General features: G+C 46.7%; 1 protein-coding gene across 4 annotated transcripts; it reads right to left on the reverse strand.

Annotated features, from left to right (window-relative positions):
- Positions 1-22559, reverse strand: PIGA (phosphatidylinositol glycan anchor biosynthesis class A). 4 transcript variants are annotated; one of them, XM_053264932.1, is made up of 6 exons: positions 22449-22559; positions 20904-21681; positions 18332-18464; positions 16142-16274; positions 10361-10567; positions 1-9056 (listed from the first exon to the last, which is right to left on the reverse strand). In XM_053264932.1, the coding sequence occupies exons 2-6, from the start codon at positions 21616-21618 to the stop codon at positions 8796-8798; spliced, it is 1449 nt and encodes a 482-aa protein (XP_053120907.1). In that variant the 5' UTR covers positions 21619-21681; positions 22449-22559; the 3' UTR covers positions 1-8795. The 4 variants fall into 4 exon arrangements, with proteins under 4 accessions (XP_053120907.1, XP_053120908.1, XP_053120909.1 ...); XM_053264933.1 differs by lacking the exon at positions 22449-22559 and adding an exon at positions 22372-22444; XM_053264934.1 differs by lacking the exon at positions 22449-22559 and adding an exon at positions 21969-22356.
- Between the last annotated feature and the right edge of the window lie 1389 nt (positions 22560-23948).

Below are 23948 nucleotides of genomic sequence, written 5' to 3' on the forward strand. Positions count from 1 at the left end.
AACTGGTATAAAATTTATTTTTATACAGACCGCCCAATCCACAAATGGGGCCAAAAAAAACCCCAAAAACAGACAAGACATAATATACCCAGAAAGGGCTATAAAAATATTTTTAAAATATTAATTAATATTTCCTTTTTAAAAAAATCCTTGACTCACTGTACAATACTATTACACTAAAGTCCTTTAAACAGTGTTTCCCAGATTTATTGTACTCTCCCCCACATCTTCTTAGGGACCCCTTTTTTACAACAGAGCATGCAAAGATCCTGATGTGTGCACTGTTTTGTGCAAAAATCTGGGGTCACTAATCGAACATTCACTTTAGAAATGGGACTAAAACAATTCCTCTCTGTTCTCTCCTAAAGCCTCTTCTCCAGGGCATTCCATTCCACCTCTTTTGGCTAAGGAGGGAAGGAAAGCCCCACAGACTTCAGGATCCTATGATCCATCACTGGAATTTGCCCACACATCCCTTTCCAGGTGCTCCATACCTTCCTGGGTCGGGCCCACAGGACTTCACCCTGCAGGTTGAGAGCCACTTTCTTAACATGGTATTTTAATAATCCTTGTCATCAGACTTTTATTGTTCCAAGAGCAAAGGCACACATGATGAGACAAAGCCGCCTCGTGTGTTGTGGAGTGAATGTCACTGCAATTATCTGTGACGGGGGGGGGGAGCAGGACGCTCAAGCCCCTTACCCACCATTTTAGAATGGCATTCCTCTAGGACTTCTAGTCACAGAGGAATGTCACAGTGAAGGCCATTTATTCTAGTGCCCCTTTACTGAAACATACAAAGTAATTTACAACATTTCCTGCCTACTCCCATGTTGAGACATTTAGTTAACTGGGGCCAGTGTAAGGTAGTGGTTAGGGTGCTGGACTAGGCCTGGGGAGACGTGAGTTCAAATCCCTATTCAGCCATGGAACTCACTGGGTGACTCTGGGCCAGTCACTTGACTCTCAGCCTAACCCACCTCACAGGGTTGTTGTGAAGATAAAAATAACCATGTACACTGCTCTGGGCTCCTTGGAGGAAGAGTGGGATATAAATGTAAAGAAGTTGTTCTAGTAAGAACTAATCAGCCTACTTCCTTTCACTGTCTCTACATCTGGACAAAACAAGTTAGATCTCTTGCACCTCAAATGTTCATGTGTCTGCTGTCTTGGACCGGGGTGGATGTCATCATTACAAACTGCACCACTGAGGTGTCTGTGTCATTCACTACAGCTCTTCCAAATTTGATTCAAATTGGTTAGACAGTCCTCAAGTTAGTGCACATGCCTCAAAAGTATATGTATCTGCCATCTTGGATCAGGGTGGGTGACATCATCACAAACTACACCACTGAGGTATCCCTACAGCTGCAGCAAATCTGGTTCAAATTGGTTAGACTGTCCACAAGTTAGTGCACTTGCACTTCAAACATTTACGTATCCACTATCTTGAATTGAGATGGATGACATCGTCACAAACTACACCATTGAGGTGTCCCTACAGACGCAGCAAATTTGGTTCAAATCGGTTAAGCGGTTCACAAGTTAGCCCACTTGCACCTCAAAAGGTTTATGTATCCGCTGTTTTGAATCAGCATGGATGACATCAGCACAAGCTATGCCACTGAGGTGTCTGTGTGTGTCACTCACTGCAACTGTGCCCAATCTGGTTCAAATAGGTTGGCCAGTCCACAAATTAGCCTGTTTGTACCTCAGATGTTCATGTGGCCACCATCTTGAATTGGAGTGAATGACATCATCATCACACTATGCCAATATGGCATCCCTATGTGTACCTACATCTGTAGCAAATTTGGTTCAAATTGGTTAGGCGGTTCACAAGTTAGCCCTTGTTAGTGCCTCAACAGCTTACACGTCCGGCATCTTAGACCGGGGTGGATGACATCATCACAAACTATGCCATTAAGGTGTTCCTATGTGTCACTCACTGCAATTGTACCTAATTTGGTTTAAATTGGTTAGACAGTCCACAAATTAGCTTGCTTGTGCCTCAGATGTGGGCACCATCTTGAATTGGAGTGGATGACATCATCTTACACCATGCCATTTGGGCATCCCTGTGTCCCTACAGCTGTAGCACATTTGGTTCAGATCGGTTAGGTGGTTCACAAGTTAGCCCATTTATGCCTCAAAAGTTTATGTGTCTGCCGTCTTGGATGGGGGTGGATGACATCACCACAAATTACACCACTGAGGTGTCCCTATAGCTGCAAATTTGGAGGCGGATGACATCACAAACTACACCAATGAGGTGTCCCGATGTGTCCCTACAACTGCACCTGATTTGGTTCATATTGGTCCAGGCGCTGCAAAGTTGATAGCAGGGGAGACGCACAGAATGCTGGGTGATCTCATAAGCCTACTGGAATATAGGCTAAAAATAAAAGAACTGCATAAATTCATCATACCCATGAAACTCAAAATTGTGAGGCTGTACTTCATGACTGATTTCCTGATTTTTAACAGATGGATTCTACCATCTCAAAGTAGCCTAGATCCACAACTGTCACAGGTTTGCTTTCTTTGCTTCTTCCTAAAGGCATCCGCTTGCAAAAAAAATTCCTTTAGATTTAAAGGGATTGTGTTTTAAGCTAATGTTTTGGGGAAAACTATTTTCATGGTCTTTAACCGAATAAGACAGAGGCCTCCCTCTCCTCATATAGACACACTCCTTTTTGCATTTCTGCTATCCTGTATTCCAACTGAAGAGGACACACACATCTATTCACCGAATTGCTTTCTGAATTCAGGACTGTAAAGAGCAAGCTGGCAGTTCTCCAGGGCAACTTCTAAAAAGCAACTGCAGAAGTCATGCCACTGAAGGCTGAAGCCTTCACCGTTCTAGAAATGGAGCAAACCTTCCCTTGTTGAGAGACATGCCATTGTTTTGAGAGAGCCCGGTCCAGTTACTGGGCAATGCCTGCGATCACTGGACAGTCAGCCACTGCGATATAGTGAAGAATGCTGCATTTTAGCCAAAGAAAAATGGGTGCCAATCCCCACTCAGCAGTCAAGTCTGCTGGTGACTTTGAACCCTCAGCCTAACTTATCACAAGGTTGTTGCCAGCCCCTACACCACATGTGAGAGACAGGGTATCAGATTAGTTATGGAGCAGAGAGATTATTTCATGATCTGTGCTTTTTCCAATCAAAAGGTAGAGTGTGCCGTTGAGTCGGTGTGTGGTTGTCTTTGGTAGAATACAGAAGAGGTTTCCCATTGCCTCCTCCCGCGCCACATATGATGCCTTTCAGCATCTTCCCATTTCACTGCCGCCCAATACAGATGTTTCCCAAAGTCTGGGAAACATACCAGTGGGGATTCAAACCAGCAACCTCTGGCTTGCTAATCAAGTCATTTCCCCACTGTGTCATTACAACACACACCATAGTACAACAGGCTAAAAGTTGTGCCCACAGGCAAAATGACAACCGAGCTGCATATAGCTCAAGTTAGCCCACCAGCTCAGACAGAATTAGCTTGCTTCAAGAAATGGCAGTTTGCACCTGATTGAAGTAGTGGGCATGCCGGTAGCCTTTCTACAACGTAAACTCAGTCTTCTCTTCCCTGAGGACAGCAGGATGCCTCACCTGGATAGAGATGGGGCTGTTTGGATGTACTTTCTGCTACCAACATTGTGCTTTTTTTATCCCCACTATATTGGGGAAGGAGCACTGTGAATATACACTTTTATGAGCAAGTATGTATGTAATAGCTCATCCAGCTGAAGTCAAGAGGAAGCTGTCTTTTAAAGAAGGACGAGTCAAGATCCAACTCTAGAGCCTCAGAGAAACTCTGCCACCTGTAAACTTAATTGTACCTAGTACTCTGGTGGTCAACCTTTGCTGTTGCTGCAGTGGTTTTCAAACCTGGTTCTCCAGATGCTGTTGGACTAGAATTCCCATCATCCCCAGCCACGATGGCCAGAGCTGGAGGCCCAAGTTAGAGGATCCCTGCAACGGCCAAGCAGAGGTCCTTGCCCAAAGTCCTTCACTTTTGACACGGGTACCATTTTTCCAGACTGACTGAAAATATGCACTTCTGTGCAGCACAGCTGAATGATGGGGCCGATGCCTTATGTGGGGAAGAGGTCAGGCCACTGTGAGTGACACGCGAGGGTGGTGGCCTGCCAGGCCCGTCCCAGACAAAACTGGCAAACACTCAAAACGTCATATCTAAATACATTTGTTCCAGGACTATCAGAATCACACCCTATTTACAGAATTGCTAGTAGCATGTGGCAAATAATATGCAAAGTTAAAAAATAATCACAATACATTTAAAGTTTAAGTAAGGTACTGATAGTGCTTGTAGCACAATTAAGGTGAAATGGAATCTTGCAAGTGCTGTTATGAGAGAGAATTGCTTTCAGTAAAAAATACAGATTTATGAAGCTACTACATGGTTCATATAGAGCAACTCTACTCTGTTTAGTAGTCAGTACTAAATTGGCACCTTTGTTTCACATGTTCCCTCTAAGCATAGGGAGCAACATTTTTCTGAAAAGGAAAAAGACTTGCCCCCCTAGCTAAGCAGAGTCCACCCTGGTTGCATATGAATGGAGATGTACAAGCACTGGAAGATATTCCCCTCAGGGGATGGAGCCGCTCTGGGAAGAGCATCTAGGTTCCAGGTTCCCTCTCTGGCTTCTCCAAGATAGGGCTGAGAGAAACTCCTGCCTGCAACCTGGGGGAAGCCACTGCCAGTCTGTGCAGACAATTCTGAGCTAGATGGACCTATGGGCTGACTCAGTATACGGCATCTTCCTATGTTCCTAAGTTACAGGCCATGTATATAATGTAAGCTGCCTTCCTGTCAAGGCCTCAAATACTTTTGATGCAATCAGTTTTTGTAAACAGGAATACTCCTTTGCATCCCATAAGTATGACTGAATTCTATTCATATGTGCAACCAACACAGTTGAAAAATTAAGTATGGCCTATTGTACTTCCAACACCAGTAGCATTAGCACATAATCAGAGAAGGTCCAACGGATTTCACTGGGATTTGCTTTTCATTTTGCGCCAAGTTGCAACTGATCACATGTGCATATGCAACCCAGTTCACTGGACTACAGACAATGGAAGTAGCCCAGAAAGGTGCATGCACTTCAACACCCCTTTCATTCCAGTGTAGGGACCCGATCTAGCCACACACACTCTCTTGCACACATAGATCAAGACTCTCCACTGAAATGAATGGGAAACAATGCAGGCAGAGGAAGGAACTCCATGCAAGCACTGTGGCCATGCTGGATCAAAGAGGCATTGGCCGTTGGCTGCACCACTGAGAGCAAGTTCCACTGAGCTTGGAGGACCTTCCTACTGAGTTAAGATACATAGGATTGAATTGTGCAATAAAAAGGCAACACTGTGGACCACAAAAGGCTTGAAAGCTGTACCAAGAAAAGGAATCTGCCGCTTTAGACTCTGCAGTTCAACAATGCGCAACATCGCTTTCAGTTAAGTGAAATCCATTCCCCTTACATCAACTTAAAGTGTGTGCGTGTGTACACACATCATGCTCTCCCAATATATTCTGTGTTTACAGAGTTAGGAGTCTTCTATGTGGAGTGTTGGTAGGGAGCTGAGGGCAGACTCAAGGGTTATTCACATATTTCTAATACCTGGAGTGTTGATCTCTACACACATGCAGTTATTCAAATTCCTTATTCTGACGTTATGTCGTAGGTGCATACAGATGCCTGTACACATCTACATGTTTGTGTGTGCATGACTGTACATGTGTTCATTTTATGCCCCCTCAAATGACAGATAGGAAGATAGGAAGAGGACCACTGTGTGTGGGTTGGACATAATGTGAACAGCTGTACATGCATGAAGACCCATCATGCACAGATTGTACATGCACTGAACAGAACATGTAAACAGGGCTGCACATTATGGTCAAAGCACAGAAAAACACTCTATACCTGACCTCTGAGATGCCAGTATTCATAGTCACTGGTCAAGTGGATGCATGTTCAGTCACACACATGGATTAGGGATCGGCAGAACACTCTGATTCAAAACGAGCCATTTTGAGTGTTTCAAGCTTGAAACACCCTTTAAATAAAGGACCTGTTTTGAGCTCGGAGCAGAACAACCCCAACTAGCTTGTATGGCTTAAAAAGGGGCTGAGACAAATTCATAGATGACAGGTGTATCAATGGCTACTATTAGTCTGAGGGCTATAGGCCACCTCCAGCCTCAAGGCAGGACGTCTCTCAATACCAGTTGCAGGGGAGCAGAAACAAGAGAGGGGGCATGCCCTCAGCTCTTGCCTGTGGGCTTCCCAGAGGCATCTGGTGAGCCGCTGTGTGAAACAGGGTGGTGGACTAGACAGACCCTGGGTTTGATCCAGCAAGGCTGTTCTTATTATTAACCCCTTTTTGGTCAGAACATTGTAACATTCCAAGTGTGAAGTGCCTGACAGGGTTCTGTGGGGTGAGGCGGCTTTGGCTCACCTGGCCAAAATGATACTTCCCTCACAAAAAATAATGCCAACCAGCTCAATGATGACGACTGTTTGCTCCTCTGAAGAGAAGGGAGTCAAGTGAGGGAGAGGAGAGCTGGTCTTGTGGTCGCAAGCATGGCTTGTCCCCTTAGCTAAGCAGGGTCTGCCCTGGTTACATATGAATGGGAGACTTGATGTGTGAGCACTGGAAGAGATTCCCCCCAGGGGATGGAGCCACTCTGGGAAGAGCAGAAGGTTTCAAGTTCCCTCCCTGGCTTCTCCAAGATCGGGCTGAGAGAGATTCCTGCCTGCAACCTTGGAGAAGCCTCTGCCATTCTGTGAAGACAATACTGAGCTAGATAGACCAATGGTCTGACTCAGTATGGGGCAGTTTCCTATGTTCCTATGATGTTAACCAAGTCATCCAATAGGGGCTCTTCACCCACACTTTGAAATGAATGTATGGTTTTTACTGTTGCTGCTCTGTTTTTAACGTACTTTTTGCTTTTTATGAGTTATCTAAATTTTTAAATAGAGTTATTTTTATATTCATATTATCTGTACTTTTGTATTTTACTTATGCTTTGTTTTAATTATTATATTGTAAAATGCTCTGAGATATCTAGAGAGAGAACACCCCCCCCCCCCGTTTACCCAGCAAGCCTCCATAGCCCTTTGAAAGCCTCTGTGCTTTTGCAGCCCTGTGTGGGGAAATGGTGCCCTGGTCTTGCATGCGTGGTCAAAACAGCACGTCCCTGCTTCCAAATAAATAAGACAATGATCTAGCCTTGCTCTCTCTCTCTCTAGCCTGCCCCCACCAAAAGAGAGTGCTGCATTTCCTTGGAGAGGAGTTCCTAACTTGGGGTCCCCTGCAGTGTTCCCTCCAACAGGGATTCCCAGTTGGTGTTGACTACAACTCCCATAATCCCCAAGCAAAAGCCACTGCAGCTGAGGATTCTGGGAACTGTAGTCAACACCAACTGGGAATCCCTGTTAGAGGGAACACTGTTCCCATGAGGTTGTTGGATTACAATTCCCATCATGGCCTTTGGCCATTGTGGCCGAGGACAATGGGAACTGTAGCCCAACATCTGGGAACCCAAGGTTTCGAACGCCTGCTTTAAAACAAATCCACTTTCCCCCAGATGGTAGAAGCACCTGCTTCCTCAGTGCTTGGTATCCCCTCCATAGAGCAGAAGTAGCAATCCCGTCCAAAAAGACAGCTGAACCTAGATTTGGCCAGACTTACTGATCAAGGTGAAAGCTAAGAACTGCTGCGAAGATTGCTTTCACCAGTAATTATGCAACCACACTGGCACAAGCAATGCTAACCTTCTCATGCAGACAGCTGATTTAACTTGTGCAGACTCTTTATATAGGTCAGCAGACAAAGAGCAGCTCCCGCAAACAAACAGTAGCTTAAAGCACCGGCACCAAGAGCCCCCACGGCCAATCCGTGTCTCCATTTTCTAACCTGGGATATTTTTTAAAAGAAGCCCAGCAAAACGAAGCAAAAACAAGTGGACTTGAAACCAGCAAGAAGCAGCAGCTTTCAAAGGACACATTTTGATGTAGGGATATTTTCACATGAGAACAGAGGCACAAATGCACAGGAGGTCTTTGAAACTCTGAGGCATGGATCTCATCTGTGTCCTTGCGCAAGACCCTCCCAGCCTTACAAGTGTGTGGAGCAGCCATTCCTAGAACTTCCCTCCTTGACATGAAGAAAATTGTAGTAGCACAAGCAGACCCAAGATTCAGGCTTACAACTCTGATCACATGTAATATTATGCTGCAAGAGAAATACATTGTTTTGTTTCCCCCCGGAAGGGTGATAGAAAACCAATGTGCTGCAAGGAAGGGGTTCTCGGGCTTGGAACCCTAGATGTTGTGAGCATCTTTGGCTATCGTGGCTGGAGAGGAGGGGCCCATGACCACCTGGTGGGGACCCAAGGCCGAGAACCCCTACCACAGCAAAAAGAGGGAAACAACAAACCAATCCCCTCACCTGATTTTGCCCTTACTTCCTCCCATTATTTTTCAGTCACTGATGCTATTCTGATGCATCTCTCTCTACACAGAACAGAGCTGAAATCCTAGTGAACCACTACGGCTGCAGATCTTGGCAAGCACGTCAGCCCTGCGCCATGTTAGCCTGTCCCGATTTGAGGTAGCACATCTTACCACATGCCTTTCCAGCCATTAAGGAGCGCTTTCCAATAACTGCTCATCAATGGCTCCTTGTGAAGAAGCAAGTCTAAAAACAGCCAACACGAAATGTGTGGGAGAACGAAGGCCCATCTTCCAGGTTCTGGCACCATTAAGAGTGTGACATCATCTTTCGCTTTTTGTTTTTACTGGGGAAATCCTGTTGAGTCCATGCTCTATTTGGACCCGTCGCGTCTATGGCAACATCGATAAGGTCATCTGGTGTCAACCACCTCAGGAACATCAGGAGAAGGTAGCTCAGCACAGCCAAGACAGCAAAAATGCAGCCCGTCACCGGACCACAGTGGGAGAGCAGTCGGTCAAGCCGGCTGCCCATGGGCAGTACAGTTCCACCGGCTACTCTGTCATACACCTAATAAAGGAAAAGGGAGCTTGTTTTAGACTGTGTTTTCTGATGAACAGAGACATCCTACACTAATTGCGAGTCTACGCTAAAACAAACATAGTACCTCAGGGTTCTCAAACCTGTAGTCCATCCTCACCTGGGGAAAGGGGCCATCCAGGGTCGGGCCCTAGCTGGGGGTCCCTTGCCCCAGCACTGTGCACACACTGTGCACTCATACACACGCACACACACCCCTGCATACAGCTGGGAGGGGGGCCACACAGTCCCTGCCCTACTCCTTCCCAGCCAGGACTGGGAAGAAAGCACCCAGCTGGCAACCAAGTACCAGCTGGGAAGGAGCAGGCAAGCAGCCCTGCCTCACCCTTCATTTGCTGGCTGGGAGCAGAAGAGGACAAGGGGCTGCTGTGGCAGCCCCCAACCCAGGTGGCCCGGGGACATTGGTCTCCCCCTTGTCCAAAAATGGCTGCACTATTGTCTGGGGAGCCAAGTTTGAGAACCCTGCAGCAGTTACAATCCCAGTGAGCATCTGTGCATCTCCACAAGCACACGTGGAGCTTGCAAGAGGTTTTGGGAAGTGGTTGACATCCCTCCCCAAGAGTATAACTGCGGTTTTGTGAATGCGTTCCCTTGCTCTTTAGAACTTCTGCATATAGAGAGCCAGAGACACATTTCCAAGCCTAGAAGGCAAGGAGTTTGGGAAGTTGTTGACACGTAGCATCCCTCCCCTAGGACCTGCCGTTTCGCAAGATCGTCCCCTTGTTCCTAACAACATCTGCATTCAGGGAACAAGAGGCACATTTCACAGCCTACAAGGCAGAGTGCCAGGGAGTAGACACATCAGCTTAGCAGGCCCAGCCCAAGGCATTCAGGTGGAAGACTGCCACCATGGAGCCAACTCAAGCCATAGAAATGCTGCCAAGTGAGGAGATGCTAAGGAGAGGTTCAAAGTGATGCTAGCCAAACAATTCCGTCTGGGGAATTACTTACCCGGAACACACAGGGCATCGACAGTGCCTGCCCACCAGGCCTTAGGCGACACACGGTTCAGCACACCACGGGAACATTCAATGAGGGCGTATCACAGTTTTGTCCTTACCCACTCGCCCAGTCACCACTGGCAACCTAGAATTTGCGTTGGGCAAGTGATGTTGGAGGAGATGTGCAGCCTCAGAAGAACGGGTTGGAAAATTCTTAAAGGCCTCCAGTGCCTCCAAAACAGGCACGTGCAGCCATTTGGCAGGCAGGCGTGTTTTCAGGGGCTTAAGTGAAAAGGCTGCTCTACCCGTTTCAGAAGACACAGGTTTACGTACCTTTTCGGTTCTCTCTGCAACATCTCTCCATGTATAGAAAGTTTTAACTTGGCTGTGTATTGTTTCTGGAGACAGCACGGATCCTGACTTGAGCTGGCTTATAGCTTTTTCCAATCCATCACACAGAGATTTCACTGAAGGTTCACACAAGATTATAAGATTCTCTGGCAGCACCTCAGGAATCCCACCAACTCTTGTGCTCACCACCTAAGACAGCAGATAAACCATTGTGTCTGTTGAGAAGTTAAAATGTCTTACATTCAGCCACACAACAATACTGTATACAGGTGGACCGTGATATTCTGGATATTCCATTCCACAGCTGTAACGCAGATACGGAAACCACGGATATTGGATCATTGATCCCTATGGGATCACAGGGGTTAGGTTCCAAAGTGGCTGAAAATGGCCCCAAAGGCAGAAAGTCAGCTGATTTTCGTGAGGGGGAGCTTCTTACCTTGCTCTGCTGCTCCCCAAGTTTAAAATGTCCAAAAAAATCACAGGGTCCCATCCCCCCCCAATGGCAGCCAGAAATTACCTCCGCAGTCATTTCCGGCTACCCCCAACCCACAGATAGATACATGAGGTCAGCGTGTCCCCCGCCCCCACTTGTCCATGTATGTCAAGATCAGGTGTCATTTTCCTGATTGTGGATATGCAAAGCCGTGGATAACGAATCCACGAGTAAAGAGGTTTGCCTGTATATCAGTCATACTCAAATGAAAGACCATGCCTTATTTCAGGCCAATCCTTCCTCTATAGCATTCATGCTCCCCCACCTTCCTACCCCTTTTATCGCAACACCACTATGAGGTTAGCTAGGCTGAAAAATTATATGAATGGTCCAAGGTCAGCAAGAGAGTTCCATGATGCATGGACCTTTGAAGCCAAGACTTCTCCCTGCTCACAGCCCAAGAGGCAGGAAAGGCTTCAGAACACTGTTCCCTGTAAGAGGGAATCCCAGATGTTGTTGGCTACAGTTCCCAGAATCCCTAGCTGCAGTGGGCTTTGGCTGAGGATGCTGGGAGTTATAGTCAACAACATCTGGGGTTTTCTGTTACTGGCAACACTGCTTCAGAGGACTTGATTTGGATGGCTGGAAAACTGCAATATTTAGCTCCCACTGAATAACATGATGGCCTGGCTGACCCAGCTGTTAGAATCTCAGTTAAGGGTGTGCACAGAATGGTTCCATGCACAGCCGGGAGAGCTCCTTTAAGACGCGGGGAGGGTCTCTTACTTTCCCCCTCCAGCCTGCTTCAAATACCGCTGGCGAGGCATACCCCTCTCAGGGTATACAGCTGTCTGCATAATACTGGAAGTGGCCTGCATGCGTGCATGGCATGCACACAGGCCACTTCCAGTATTATACTGAACAGGAAGGTAAGAGGGCATACAGCCGCCCTGCACCAACGGTATTTTATTTACATATTTTTATACCACCCAAAACTTATGTCTTTGGGCAGTTTACAACAGATAAAAACATTAAAACATTAGTTACAAACAAAACAAGAAATTTAAAACACAACAATTAAATTTTTTAAAAAACAATGCTCTAAAACAACATTAAAAACAATCAAAACAGTATCAGTTAAAAGCCTGGGTGAACAGATGTGTCTTTAGGGACTTTTTAAAAGCTGTCAGAGATGGGGAGGCTCTTATTTCACTAGGGAGCGCATTCCAAAGCCTCGGGGCAGCAGCGGAGAAGGCCCGTCCCTGAGTAGCATTTGAAGCATTTTTGGAAGGGCGGTACAGAAATAGATTATTATTGATGATGATGATGATGATGATGATGATAATGGAAAGTCCCAGTCAGAAATCGAATCACTGCTAAACACTGTCCGTATATTCAGTAGCGATATAGCAATGGAGTTTGGACTAGACAAGTGTGCTGCATTAATAATAAACAGAGGGAAAATAAGAAAAACAGAAGGAATAGAACTGCCCAATGGAAGCAACATCAAGAACCTGGAAGAGAAGGAACATTACAAATACTTGGGCATTCTCCAAGCTGATAACATCGCACACACTGAAGTTAAAAGAAAAATTGGAAGTGAATACATCAGGAGAGTTAAGAAAAATCCTAAAGTCCAAACTCAATGGCGGGAACACCATACAAGCCATAAACACCTGGGCTATACCTGTTATCAAATACATTGCAGGAATAATAGACTGAACCCAGGCAGAGCTAGAGACGCTAGATTGTAAGACCAGGAAAATCATGACCATCAATCATGCTCTGCACCCCCGCAGTGATGTAGATAGGTTCTACCTCCCTCGCAGCTCAGGTGGAAGAGGAATGCTGCAAGTCCATCAAACGGTAGAGGAGGAGAAAAGAGGCCTTGAAGAATATATCAAGGACAGTGAAGAAGATGCACTTCAAATGGTCAATAACGCGGAAATATTCAACACCAATGAAAGAAAGCAGGCCTACAAGAAAGAAAACGTCAAGAACCAAGCAGAAAAATGGAGAAATAAGCCCCTGCATGGTCAATATTTGCACAATATAAGTGGAAAATCAGATATCACCAAGACCTGGCAATGGTTTAAGAATGGCAACTTGAAGAAAGAAACAGAGGGTTTAATACTGGCTGCACAAGAACAGGCACTAAGAACAAATGCAATAAGAGCAAAAGTAGAAAAGTCAACAACAAACAGCAAGTGCCGCCTTTGTAAAGAAGCAGATGAAACAGTGGACCACCTAATCAGCTGTTGTAAAAAGATCGCACAGACTGACTACAAAGAAGGGCATGACAAGGTAGCAGGGATGATACACTGGAACATCTGCAAAAAATACAAGCTACCTGCAGCCAAAAGTTGGTGGGACCATAAAATTGAAAAAGTGGTAGAAAATGAAGATGCAACAATATTATGGGACTTCTGACTACAAACAGACAAACATCTGCCACACAACACACCAGATATAACTGTAGTCGAGAAGAAAGAAAAACAAGTTAAAAATAATCGACATAGCAATACCAGGGGATAGCAGAATAGAAGAAAAAGAAATAGAAAAAACAACAAAATACAAAGATCTACAAATTGAAATTGAAAGGCTGTGGCAGAAGACCACCAAAATAATCCCAGTGGTAATTGGCGCCCTAGGTGCAATTCCAAAACAGCTTGAAGAGCACCTCAACACCAGACGGGCCACAGAAATCACCATCAGCCAATTACAAAAAGCAACTTTACTGGGAACAGCCTATATTCTGCAATGATATCTATAACAACAGCAACAACATTGATAATAAAATTCAGCCATTCCAGGTCCTTGGGAAGGACTCGATGTCTGGATAAAACAAACCAGTCAATAACACCTGTCTGACTGTGTAAATAGAGAAGGAGGAGAAGGAGGAGAAGGAGCAGCAGCAGAGGAGGGGGAAGCACGGCGGGGGAGGTAAGAGCACCTTCCCTGCGCCTTAAAGGAGCCCCCACCCCCGCATTCGAACTGGTTCGAATGCAAGGGTTCTGAACCTGTTCAGTGTTCTAGGAATAGAACACCGAACAGGTTTGTGCACATCCCTCTCTCAGGCCAATGAGGATTACTGACATCAGCATGATTGTATGAACCCATGCCAAACTGGGAATCTTCAGTTCATTTGGGGTCATAAACCACCTTGGTGTGGGGTTCATACAATCACACCAATGTCAGTAACCCACATTAAACAAAAGATGCATACAATTGTGTGAATCAGGCCATAGAGTGGCAAATACATACTCAGGAGTGAAAGCCCTGTGTGTGCTTGAAAAAACTAATTCTGTCTCTACAAGAAGGGTTATTGCTTTCTAAAGGAACCCATCACAACAACACACAAGTGCAAGTTAGTCCATTGTGGGTTTTTTAAAATTTCCATTTCACCTTTCACTCACGAGATTTGGTGTTTTACACCCAAAAGGCATTACATGTTTTCCACATTTCTGACTCTAAGCCAATTTTATATGAACAAGTCTGAACTTCTAGAACAGACCAGCATAACTTGTAATCCACCAAGCAGGACACAGCCCACCAGTTCTGCAAGGCAATTACAAGGGACTACATTAAACTCCTGTTTCTCCTACCTGCCTGGGACTATAAAAAGATGGTGAGTCACCTAGCAGGATATAATACATGGATAGTGAGCTACATTGGACTTGGTGGGTCATAAACTATGCAAGTGTGAATTAGAAAGGTGTGTTTTCACTTGGGATAAAACTAGGCAAAAGGATGGTGGAACCAAAGGACACAATTCAAGCAAAGTTAGGCATGACCAAGGCCCAATGAAATCCATGGGACTTAAGCACTTAACACTGAGGATGGAAACACATATACCACACACTTTATTTGGCTGCACACCTCAGGCCATGTCAGCTAACAATCTATGGCCAGCGTGGTGTAGTGGTTAGAGTGCTGGACTAGGACTGGGGAGACCAGAGTTCAAATCCCCCTTCAGCCATGAGAGTTGCTGGGTGACTCTGGGCCAGTCACTTCTCTCTCAGCCTAACCTACTTCGCAGAGTTGTTGTGAGGAGGAACTTAAGTATGTAGTACACCGCTCTGGGCTCCTTGGAGGAAGAGCAGGATATAAATGTAAAAAATAAAATAATGTAATGTAAATACACGCCAGCCACAATAGTCATATCCTGTACTTCCTGTATAAGGAGTTAACCATGTAAGAATCTGGGAGTCTACTGACTTGCACTGGCTTTCAGAATAAATCTGTGTAGAAATGGAAATCCCATGCAAGCCCTCCACTTCCAGAGAAGTTGTAGTGATCAGTAAAGATTTCTCTCTCTTGCTGGTCTTATGGTAGCCAGCATGAATTGTCCTCTTTGCTAAGCTGGGTCTGCCTGGTTTGCATTTGAATGGGAGGCTACATGTGTGAACACTAAGATATTTCCCTTAGGGGATGGGACTGCTCTGGGAGCTCTTCCCAGAGCTCTGTGTGCTTGCATGCAGAAGGTTCCAAGTTCCCTCCCTGGCATATCCAGGTCGGGCTGAGAAAGATTCCTGCCTGTAACCCTGGAGATGCTGCTGCCAGTCTGTGTAGATGATACTGAGCTAGATCTGACTTGGTAGAATGCAGCTTCCTATGTAAATCTTTTGGTAGGTGATGCCTCATTCAAGATGCATGTTGAGAGGTCAGTCTTGGCTGACCAATCAACCTCTTTGCTACCAGCTCTGGCATGTGCAGAGATTGCTTTTACTTGCGCTGTGATATGGAGAAGGCAAGAAATCAGTAGAGGTTTCTTCCTTTCTGCAGGCTGCTAAGCCAAGTGAGAGGAAATGTCATCTCCCTCTCAAACCCCCCATCAAACACAAAGAGAGTCTCTCTCACCATTTCTTATCTTATTCAAACCTCTACACACATAAGACAAGACAGTCTCCTCCTCTTTCCCCTCTAGTAAATGTAGAGGTTTGGACCATGTACCAAGTTATTTTGCACTTGCAGAGGAGTTTGGAGAATGAAGAACTGCTACAGCTTCTTCCCTTCCACAAAGTGCAGCATGAAGGGAGTTTGTCAGTGATCCCTTTGAGGACAGGGGGTCATCTTATACCTGTATTTATTTTTCTATGTAAACCGCTTTGAGAACTTTCGTTGATGAGTGGCATATAAATATTTGTTGTAGTAACAGTGTTGGAGGCTGTTGGGAGTCCTCCTTACTAGAGGCCAAGGACGCTTGCTCCTGGCAAGTAGAACTGTGGACACTTGGTCATGTTTGTTAGCACTGTACAGTTTTTTATATATTACATCATTAGGAAATAGCCCATCTAGACACTGTATATAAGGAAACTTGTTTTTACCTGTAAACCACAACTAGCAGCTTCCACAATTGCCATGCAGAAGGCTTCTGTAAGGGAGGTATTGAGAAAAATCTGTCCCTGGACCAAGACGTTTCTAACATCCTGATGTTCTAATGCTCCCAAGAGACGGACTCTGCATGCAATTACAGAAAACACATCAAAAAAGAGAGTAATATTTAAAAACAACCTCTTAACTATGGGCCTGATCATAGCCAAAATTTTACACTTTTGGAACAATTAATTGCAATAAGGTAGCTAAAGCATATTCTTATTCTGTTCCACCATGAATAAAATCAGTATGTGTTTAAAGTTGGCCATGACACGGACAAAGTTCCACTGATTTCAGTGGAACCGATTTCAGAATGTGCTTAGCAACCTTATTTTAACCAGCAGACTTACTAGTGCCCAGTTTTAGCTGGATTGCACTCAGTACCAAAACAAGATGCACAAAGCTTTTCAGTAGCATTGGCTCATGCATTCAGTTCTAGCTTAAAATGGAGGACCATCTGGCCAGCAATATGCATTTTCACGTCCTCTTGATTTCTGTTCTCTTGTTGAAATCAAAGCAGCTTAAATTACTCAACTTTGGCTGGATTCTTTCCTAACTGAGCAATAAACGAAATTAAGCCTTGTCTATGCATATGCACAAACCTGCTGTGAGATCATATAAATGATGGCAAAAAAGCTGCAGATTACATGACAAATTACACAACCGTTTAAGGGGGGGAAACCCTGATCTTGGTAAAACAGTCAACAAAAACTAGTTAAACACATTTTTGAGAGGATCTTTAAACAGATCGACATCTTGCTTGGCCACCACACACCAGGACAGGGACAGAGCTAGCAGTGCTCCAACAGGTTCAAAGATCATGCGGAGGAGAGGATGGGGATGCTGAGGGCCCCTCGCTTGCCACTGTGGCTCCTGCTCCTCGCAGACCACCCTGGCGCCTGCCAATCCTCACTGATCCTCTCGGCTGCCTGTTGCCACCGATGGCCACCACTGAGGAGGAGGAAGAGGAAGAATGGAACAGAAGCCTCCCTGCTTCTCAGCAGTGGACACTGCTGCCACGTCTCCTGTGGGCTGCCACCACTATCTACTGCTGAGAAGCAGGGGGGGGGCCATCCTCTGGAGAGAGGAATGGATCAGGGCCTGCTTCCCAGCAGCCTCTGAGCCGGATGGGACTGCGTGCCACCCTCAGGGATCGCTGGGAAGCAGGCCTCGATCCACTCCTCTCTCCAGAGCCTCCCTGCTTCTCAGCAGCAGAATGGTGGTGGCAGCAAGCAGTAGCCTGCGGGGAAAGTGGTGGCAATATCCACTGCTGAGAAGCAGGCAAGCCTCTCTGCAGAGAAGAAGGGAACAGGGCATCCCTGCAGTCAAGACTGGTGGTGGCAACCTGCAGAAGCAGTGAGAGTGGAGCTGCCGCTGGCCAGAAGAGGAGGCGTGCCTTGCGGGTGAAGATGGGGCTGTGTGCCCTTGCGGGGGGGGGGGCAAAACACAGGCCCAGGATGCCCAAGCTATGCCAGTGCACCAGGATGCCCAGACATTTATGGGATGATGCACTCTCATCTGGGTACATGATGATGCTCTGGGGAAATATGGTACTGTAGAAAAATGGCAGCGTGCTACCAAGTACAGCACAGCGTCCAGCAGGACCACATGAAGTACACAGGTGGTGCTCGTTACCCGTGATCCTGGCACCCACAATTTCACGTATCTGCGGAAGGGGCTTAGAGACCTGCTTTCTTTATCCGTGACACAAAGATAGGCTAAAATTCACCTATTTGTGGTTGCTGAGAAGCCAGAAATGACTTTCCAGTGTCACTTCCAGCCACCATTTTACAACATGGAGCCATTTTGAGGGCTCTTTCTGTTAAATCCTTTTATCAGCCAATTTGGGGGCTTTCAGGGGCATTTCTGGAGCCCCACAACCATGGAAAGCAAGGTACTGTTAATTTCTACTCTTATTTCTCCCCCTTCCAGTTTTTTTGGCATGTGTGTTGGGGTGGGGGGAGACCTAACGCATAGATTCCCATAGGGGTAAGGTTCCTTTATTTGCTGTTTTCGTACATGTGGTTTTAGGCAAGAACAGAAGCCCAGCAAATAACGACAGCCAATGCCCTCTTCACCCTCCTCCAACCTTAACCCTTCCATCAGCACAACTTTATTCATGCTGACCACACAGTACACACCTGTCATGCAGTTGGTATCTTTCCCGCACCTCTTCCAATAAAAGTCGCTTTGGCCCTTCTCCTCCAACTAAGAAGTGCAGATCTGGATACTTCTGACAAAGCTCAGGAATTATACCGCCAAGCAAATCTATGCCTAAAGGACATCATATTTGAACCTAGTTATTTCAAAACATTTATTTAAAACAATTATTTCTGTGACATTACATTTCATTACACTAGAAATTAGCACCCCTCCCCCAGAAAAGCCAACAAAAGAGAAGGCATTAATAAATACATTCCCTTACATTTAAAAGTGCTACATCCCTTCTATCAGATAGAAAATCCTTTATTATCTAATGCACAATGTTGCTAAATTTTGTGTGGTAGCTGTAAAGATCTGTCAACAGTTAACATCTGGCTATACTTATTAAACATGTATTGAGTAGAAGCACTCCGTCCCACGGTGGGGCGCAGGAAATGTGGCGTACAGAAGACCCTCTCCTGGCGCCGCTCCCATGGGGGGCCCAACCTTCTGATCGAGTAGAAGCACTTTGTTTGTGGGACGGTACTCCTATGTGTACTATTGCCATCATATATTTGTATCTGGTCAAAGATTGTAATCAAGTAATTCAAATTCAAAATGTCAAAACAGCATACAAAACAGAAGCACTCCTATTATCCAGTTGTTGGTTGCTTGGTGGTTCACCACATCCAGATTTACAACTCACTTCTGCAGAAGTTTACAATTTGACCTAAATGCCAATGATACAGTTCCAAAGAGATCTTAATCGTGGCACAGGAGCTTTGTAGTGCCTCATTCTGGAACATGTCCCAAGACTGCTAGTGTAGCATATGGTGGCTTCCTTGCATGAAGCATGTGACAAGGCAAACAGCATCACCTGCCACAGCCACACAAGGATGAACGGGGGGAAATTAAGGTAGCCACACTGGGGGGGAAGAGCTGCAGCGCACGTGGGAATCCAAGTCAAGTGGTGTGGACAGTTACCGCCACCTGGCACTTGCTGCCCACCATCTGCTTGTCTACTCAGAGGTTAAGACCCACCGAGTTCCATGGAAGTTCCACTCCCATGGATGCATACGTAAGATCAGACGAGATTAGAGGAGGAGGTGATAAGCAGGTGGAGCAGGGCAGAGCAAACACACAAAAAATCTGGGCTACCTAGAAGAAGTAGTAATCATGAATTATCCAACTCACCACTAGCCCAGAGCTACCAGCAACAGCGTTTCACAGGAACGGTCTATTGAAGGATGAGGACACCTCCACCTTGTACAGATTGAAGGCCATCTTGCTTTGTACTGGGGCAAGGAGGCTGGCACAGTATATACTTTCAGAACCACTCTCAAACTAGGAAAGATTATTTGAAGGTGTTTCCCCACTCAGAGCTTTGATTAGGTCATGCTGAAGATGAAAAGTCCTGCCCTACCAGAAAAATTTAATGGACAATTCTTTTTTATTATTTGTTCATTCAGCATTTGTTGAATATCTAAGGTTTTTGGTAGACACATCGCTATGTCCCAGAAGATGCCAGTTCTCCTTCGAGCTCTTGTTCACACACTTGGTTTTGAGTTAGCACCTGCTAATGGAGCAAAGAGGCACCTTTTAAAGTGGTGATTCCCTTATATTTAGCAGGGGGAGAGCAACTGGCCCTATCCAGCCCCAGCACAGCATCCATTCAGTGGCTGCTGCTGGTGTCTTATGTTTCTTTTTCTTTTTCTTTTTAGATGCGATGAGCCCTTTGGAGACAGGGATCCATCTTATTACTTTATTATTGCTTTCTCTGTGTAAACGGCCTTGGGAACTTTTGTTGAAAAGCGGTATATAAATATGCGTTGTTTGTTGGTTTGGTGTTCAGACATGCATTATCACCCTCAGGCAGAAGCACACAAGGCTGCTGGCCGCCAACAGGGGTTGAGTGGAAAAGCAGGTTGTGCAAACTAGCACTCTGCATTCTAACACAATCCCTGCCAGACTACATGTGAATGCAGTCAGGCAGGTGAATGCATTCCCATGCTTGAACCTGCTAAACGAGTAGAGAGGCACCTTTTAAAAGTGGTGATTTATTTGGCAGGGGGGAGCAACTGGCCTTATCCATCCCCAGCAAAGCATCCCTCCAGTGGCTGTTGCTGGTGTCTTTTTTAGATTGTGAGCCCTTTGGGACAGGGAGCCATTTCATTTATTTATCTTTATCTATGTAAACCGCTTTGGGAACTTTTTTCGAAGAGTTCAGAGATTTATATATCAGGCGATATAAAAATATGATAAATAAGAATAAATAATAAAAGTGGTATATGAATATTTGTCATATTTGTATTGAACTGGGCTTTAAATCTAAAACATTTATCAGGATCTAAATCAATGGTCATGCCACACAGTAAAGACATTTCAAATGCAGACAGAAACAAAAAGGAGATTTCTTTTCAAACCCATCACCCTTTCAGAGAAAGAACAATACTGAAGTCTAACTTACAGTCTGGATCTCCTTACTATTAACTACACATATTTATATACTGCTTTTGAACCAAAGTTTTCAGAGCGGTTCACACAGAAAGATAAACAAATAAATAAGATTACCTTTTCTATATACAAGCCTACTGACCACAACAATAGTTACTGTGCTGTTGTCCTGTCTAGATGTATCGGGAGTGAAGTCTGTGGGATCGACGGCATTCGGGATGACAGACACAATCTCAGGATTCAGTGCCGCCCGCAACACAGTATTCTCCTTGCTGGTGTAAGAAACACAAATGATGTGACTCGTATCACACAGGGACACAGTCAGGAGTTTGTTTGTAAGCACCGAACTGACATCAGCAAATCCAAAAAGGGAGTGGTCTGTGAACACCGTCCGTAGCCACATGGTCTTGGCATGGAAGAGGGCATCGTGGGCTATGGCAGAAAAGGAGCTGTGCGCATGGACAATGGTGACTCTCTCCCGCACAAAGATATACCTGAGCAGCGGCAGACTGTGGAAGAGAGTTGTTGCTGTCGACTGATTGTACATGACTCTCAGGGGTAAATAATAGACTTTCAGTCCGTTGGTGAGGTACCGAATGCCTTTGCGGTCTTCATACGCATGGGTGACAATGATCACTTTGTGTCCTCTTTCAATCAGGCACTGCGACAGTTGGTAGATGTGGCTTTCCACACCTCCCATGTTTGGATAAAAAAAGTCAGACACCATGCAGATGCTATGAGCTTGATTCGCACATGGTAGAGGTTTACGGCAGTTCACAGTGGAGGTGGGACAGAGAGACTTCCTGTGATTGCCTCCTCTTCTACAGGCCATAGCAGGTAAACAGTCAGTCTATGAGGCAGCCATCCAAGGTGAAGAAGGGACTCCATTCACAACCTAGAGAGCAAAAGGAACGCATGTCACTCAAGGCCAAAGTCCCCTCATTACTCAACAGGGAAAGATACATGCATGTGTGTTGCATTCAATGCATGAGTGGCTGTACGTGCTTACACAGTGTGTGCGCACTAAGCAGGACTGTGAACAGAGCTAGTGGGCAGTGACTGGCAGGGCACAAGAAGAGACACACCGAGGTGCTAACAGGGCAATCCTTCAGTGTACACATCGACCTCCCCGTTCCGCAAAACCTACCAAGAGCTGGGCCCCTGCATGAAAAGTTCACCCACCCCGCTGCAGCTAGAGGGATGGACTGTAGCTCGCTGGAAGAGAAGCTGGCTCAATCCCCAACATCTCCAGGAAACTCCCTCTGAAAACCCTGGAGAGCTGCTGCCAGCCAGAGTAGGCAATCCCCAGCCAGGGGGACCGACTCGGTGCAAGGCAGCTGCCTATGTAACTTGCACAGCCACCCCATCCCGCGTCCCGGTCCCCCGCACCAGGGACCTCCGGGCAGGAGGGCCCGCCAAGCCTCGCCTCCCCACAAGACAGCCGCCTGCGAGACGGCCGCCAGGAGGGCGCCCTCGGGGACGAAACGCGAGATGACCCTCCCGGGGACCCGTCCGGAATACTCTCGCCACAGCCCCGACGCCGGGTCCCGCCCGCCGGCCCCAACCTCCCTACTGCTAGCTCTACCCCAGCCTGCTCAGGCACGACCCATCGCGGCGGCGCCGACCCACGAAGCACAGGAGGCAGAGGCTCCCTTCCCTCACCTGAGGCCCCGTACGTTCCCCGGGCCCCCGCACGAAACCTTCGGAGCGAGCGAGTGGCCAATCAGCGCAGAGTGGAGGGAGCACGTGGCGCAGCGAAAGCCAATCCGATGCTTGTAAAGACGACCAGGAAGTGCCGGCCTCGGAGACGCCTACGGAGCGAGCGAGCGGCCAATTGGAACAGAATGGCGGGATCACGTGGTGCAACGCAAGCCAATCCCGGTGGTTGTGGAGACGACCAGGAGGAAGACCAAGGGCTTGGAGCATGTGCTGCTGATGGTGAAAGAGTGTCCCGTGTTGATGTCGCAAGACCGCCTGGGGACATTGGAAAGGGAGCGTTGAGGAAAAGGAGAGCAGGCGCTTGGTTGCCCTCTGCTGCCCCATTCAGCTTGCTGCAGGGGCGGCGCTCATCCCAATAACACCCCCGTGTAGCGTCAGCCCGCGCATGGTGCATGCACATGCGCGCTGGCACCATTTGCTTGGTCCGCGTGATGGTGTTGACCAGGCGACATGGTCGTGTGGGGATGATTGCGATGTGCACCACCTCAGCAAGATGCAGGAAAGCACCTGCTCTCCTTTTTCTTAAAGTTCCCTTTCGAATTTCCCCAAATGTGCTCGACATGCGGTTCATGCACATCAATCACTGCCATGTCCAAGGTGTCAGCACGCGAGTGAGGCTGCAGCCTGGACACGATGTAAGAATGAAAGGGCGTGGTGGCAACCGTTGACCATGCAGATAGCTGCTGCAGGGAGCACCGCCACCGCAGCAGGGTTGTGTAGAGGAGCAGGTACGGACGGACCTGCTCACCTCATTTCTAAAGGTGCCAGATCTTTGTTTAGAATCAGTGCACGAATCTCAGTTCGTGCACATCCCTAGTTCACGGTGACACACAAGCAAAACACTGGACAGGGGTGGTGATGGACGCTTTTGATCATTTGCAGGGTCCTGGCGAGGGATGCCCCAGGGACCCACAGAGTCACCCCATGATGACAGATGCTGTGGTGGTTTGTCTGCGCAGGTGCTCAATGGGCCTGAGGTGCCTCTGATGCATATCGGTGGGTGCTGTTCTATCTACTGTTCTATCAACTGCTACCTGCCGGGAAAGGCTGAGCATAGCGGGACCATGTGATCGCCCCCATCCTCTTCCCACCCCGGGAAAAGAGGATTGGGGCCCTTCTCATTGGATTCTCTTCCCACTTTAACTGTGCAAAGACAGACTGCCGAAGCTTTTGCAACACCTGCTCCCAGTTGTGCTCCTGACAAGTTATGCTGCAGGCATCTGTACCAGCAAATTGGTTGCCCCTGGTCTATATTATTGGGGCATTCCTCCTGTGGTTCCGAAGCCACACCTTCCTTCCAAGCCCCACTACCTTCTTCCCCGAGACACTCTACAAAGCAGCTGGTCTCTTCTCCATACCATAGCCAGAAAGGTGGAGTTGAATGCCCTGGAGAAGAGGCTTTAAGAGGGATCAGGCATGAATTGTTCTGCTCCCATTTTTACT

Source organism: Hemicordylus capensis, chromosome 6 (genome assembly GCF_027244095.1).
Source record: "Hemicordylus capensis ecotype Gifberg chromosome 6, rHemCap1.1.pri, whole genome shotgun sequence".
Classification (NCBI taxonomy): Eukaryota; Metazoa; Chordata; class Lepidosauria; order Squamata; family Cordylidae; genus Hemicordylus; species Hemicordylus capensis.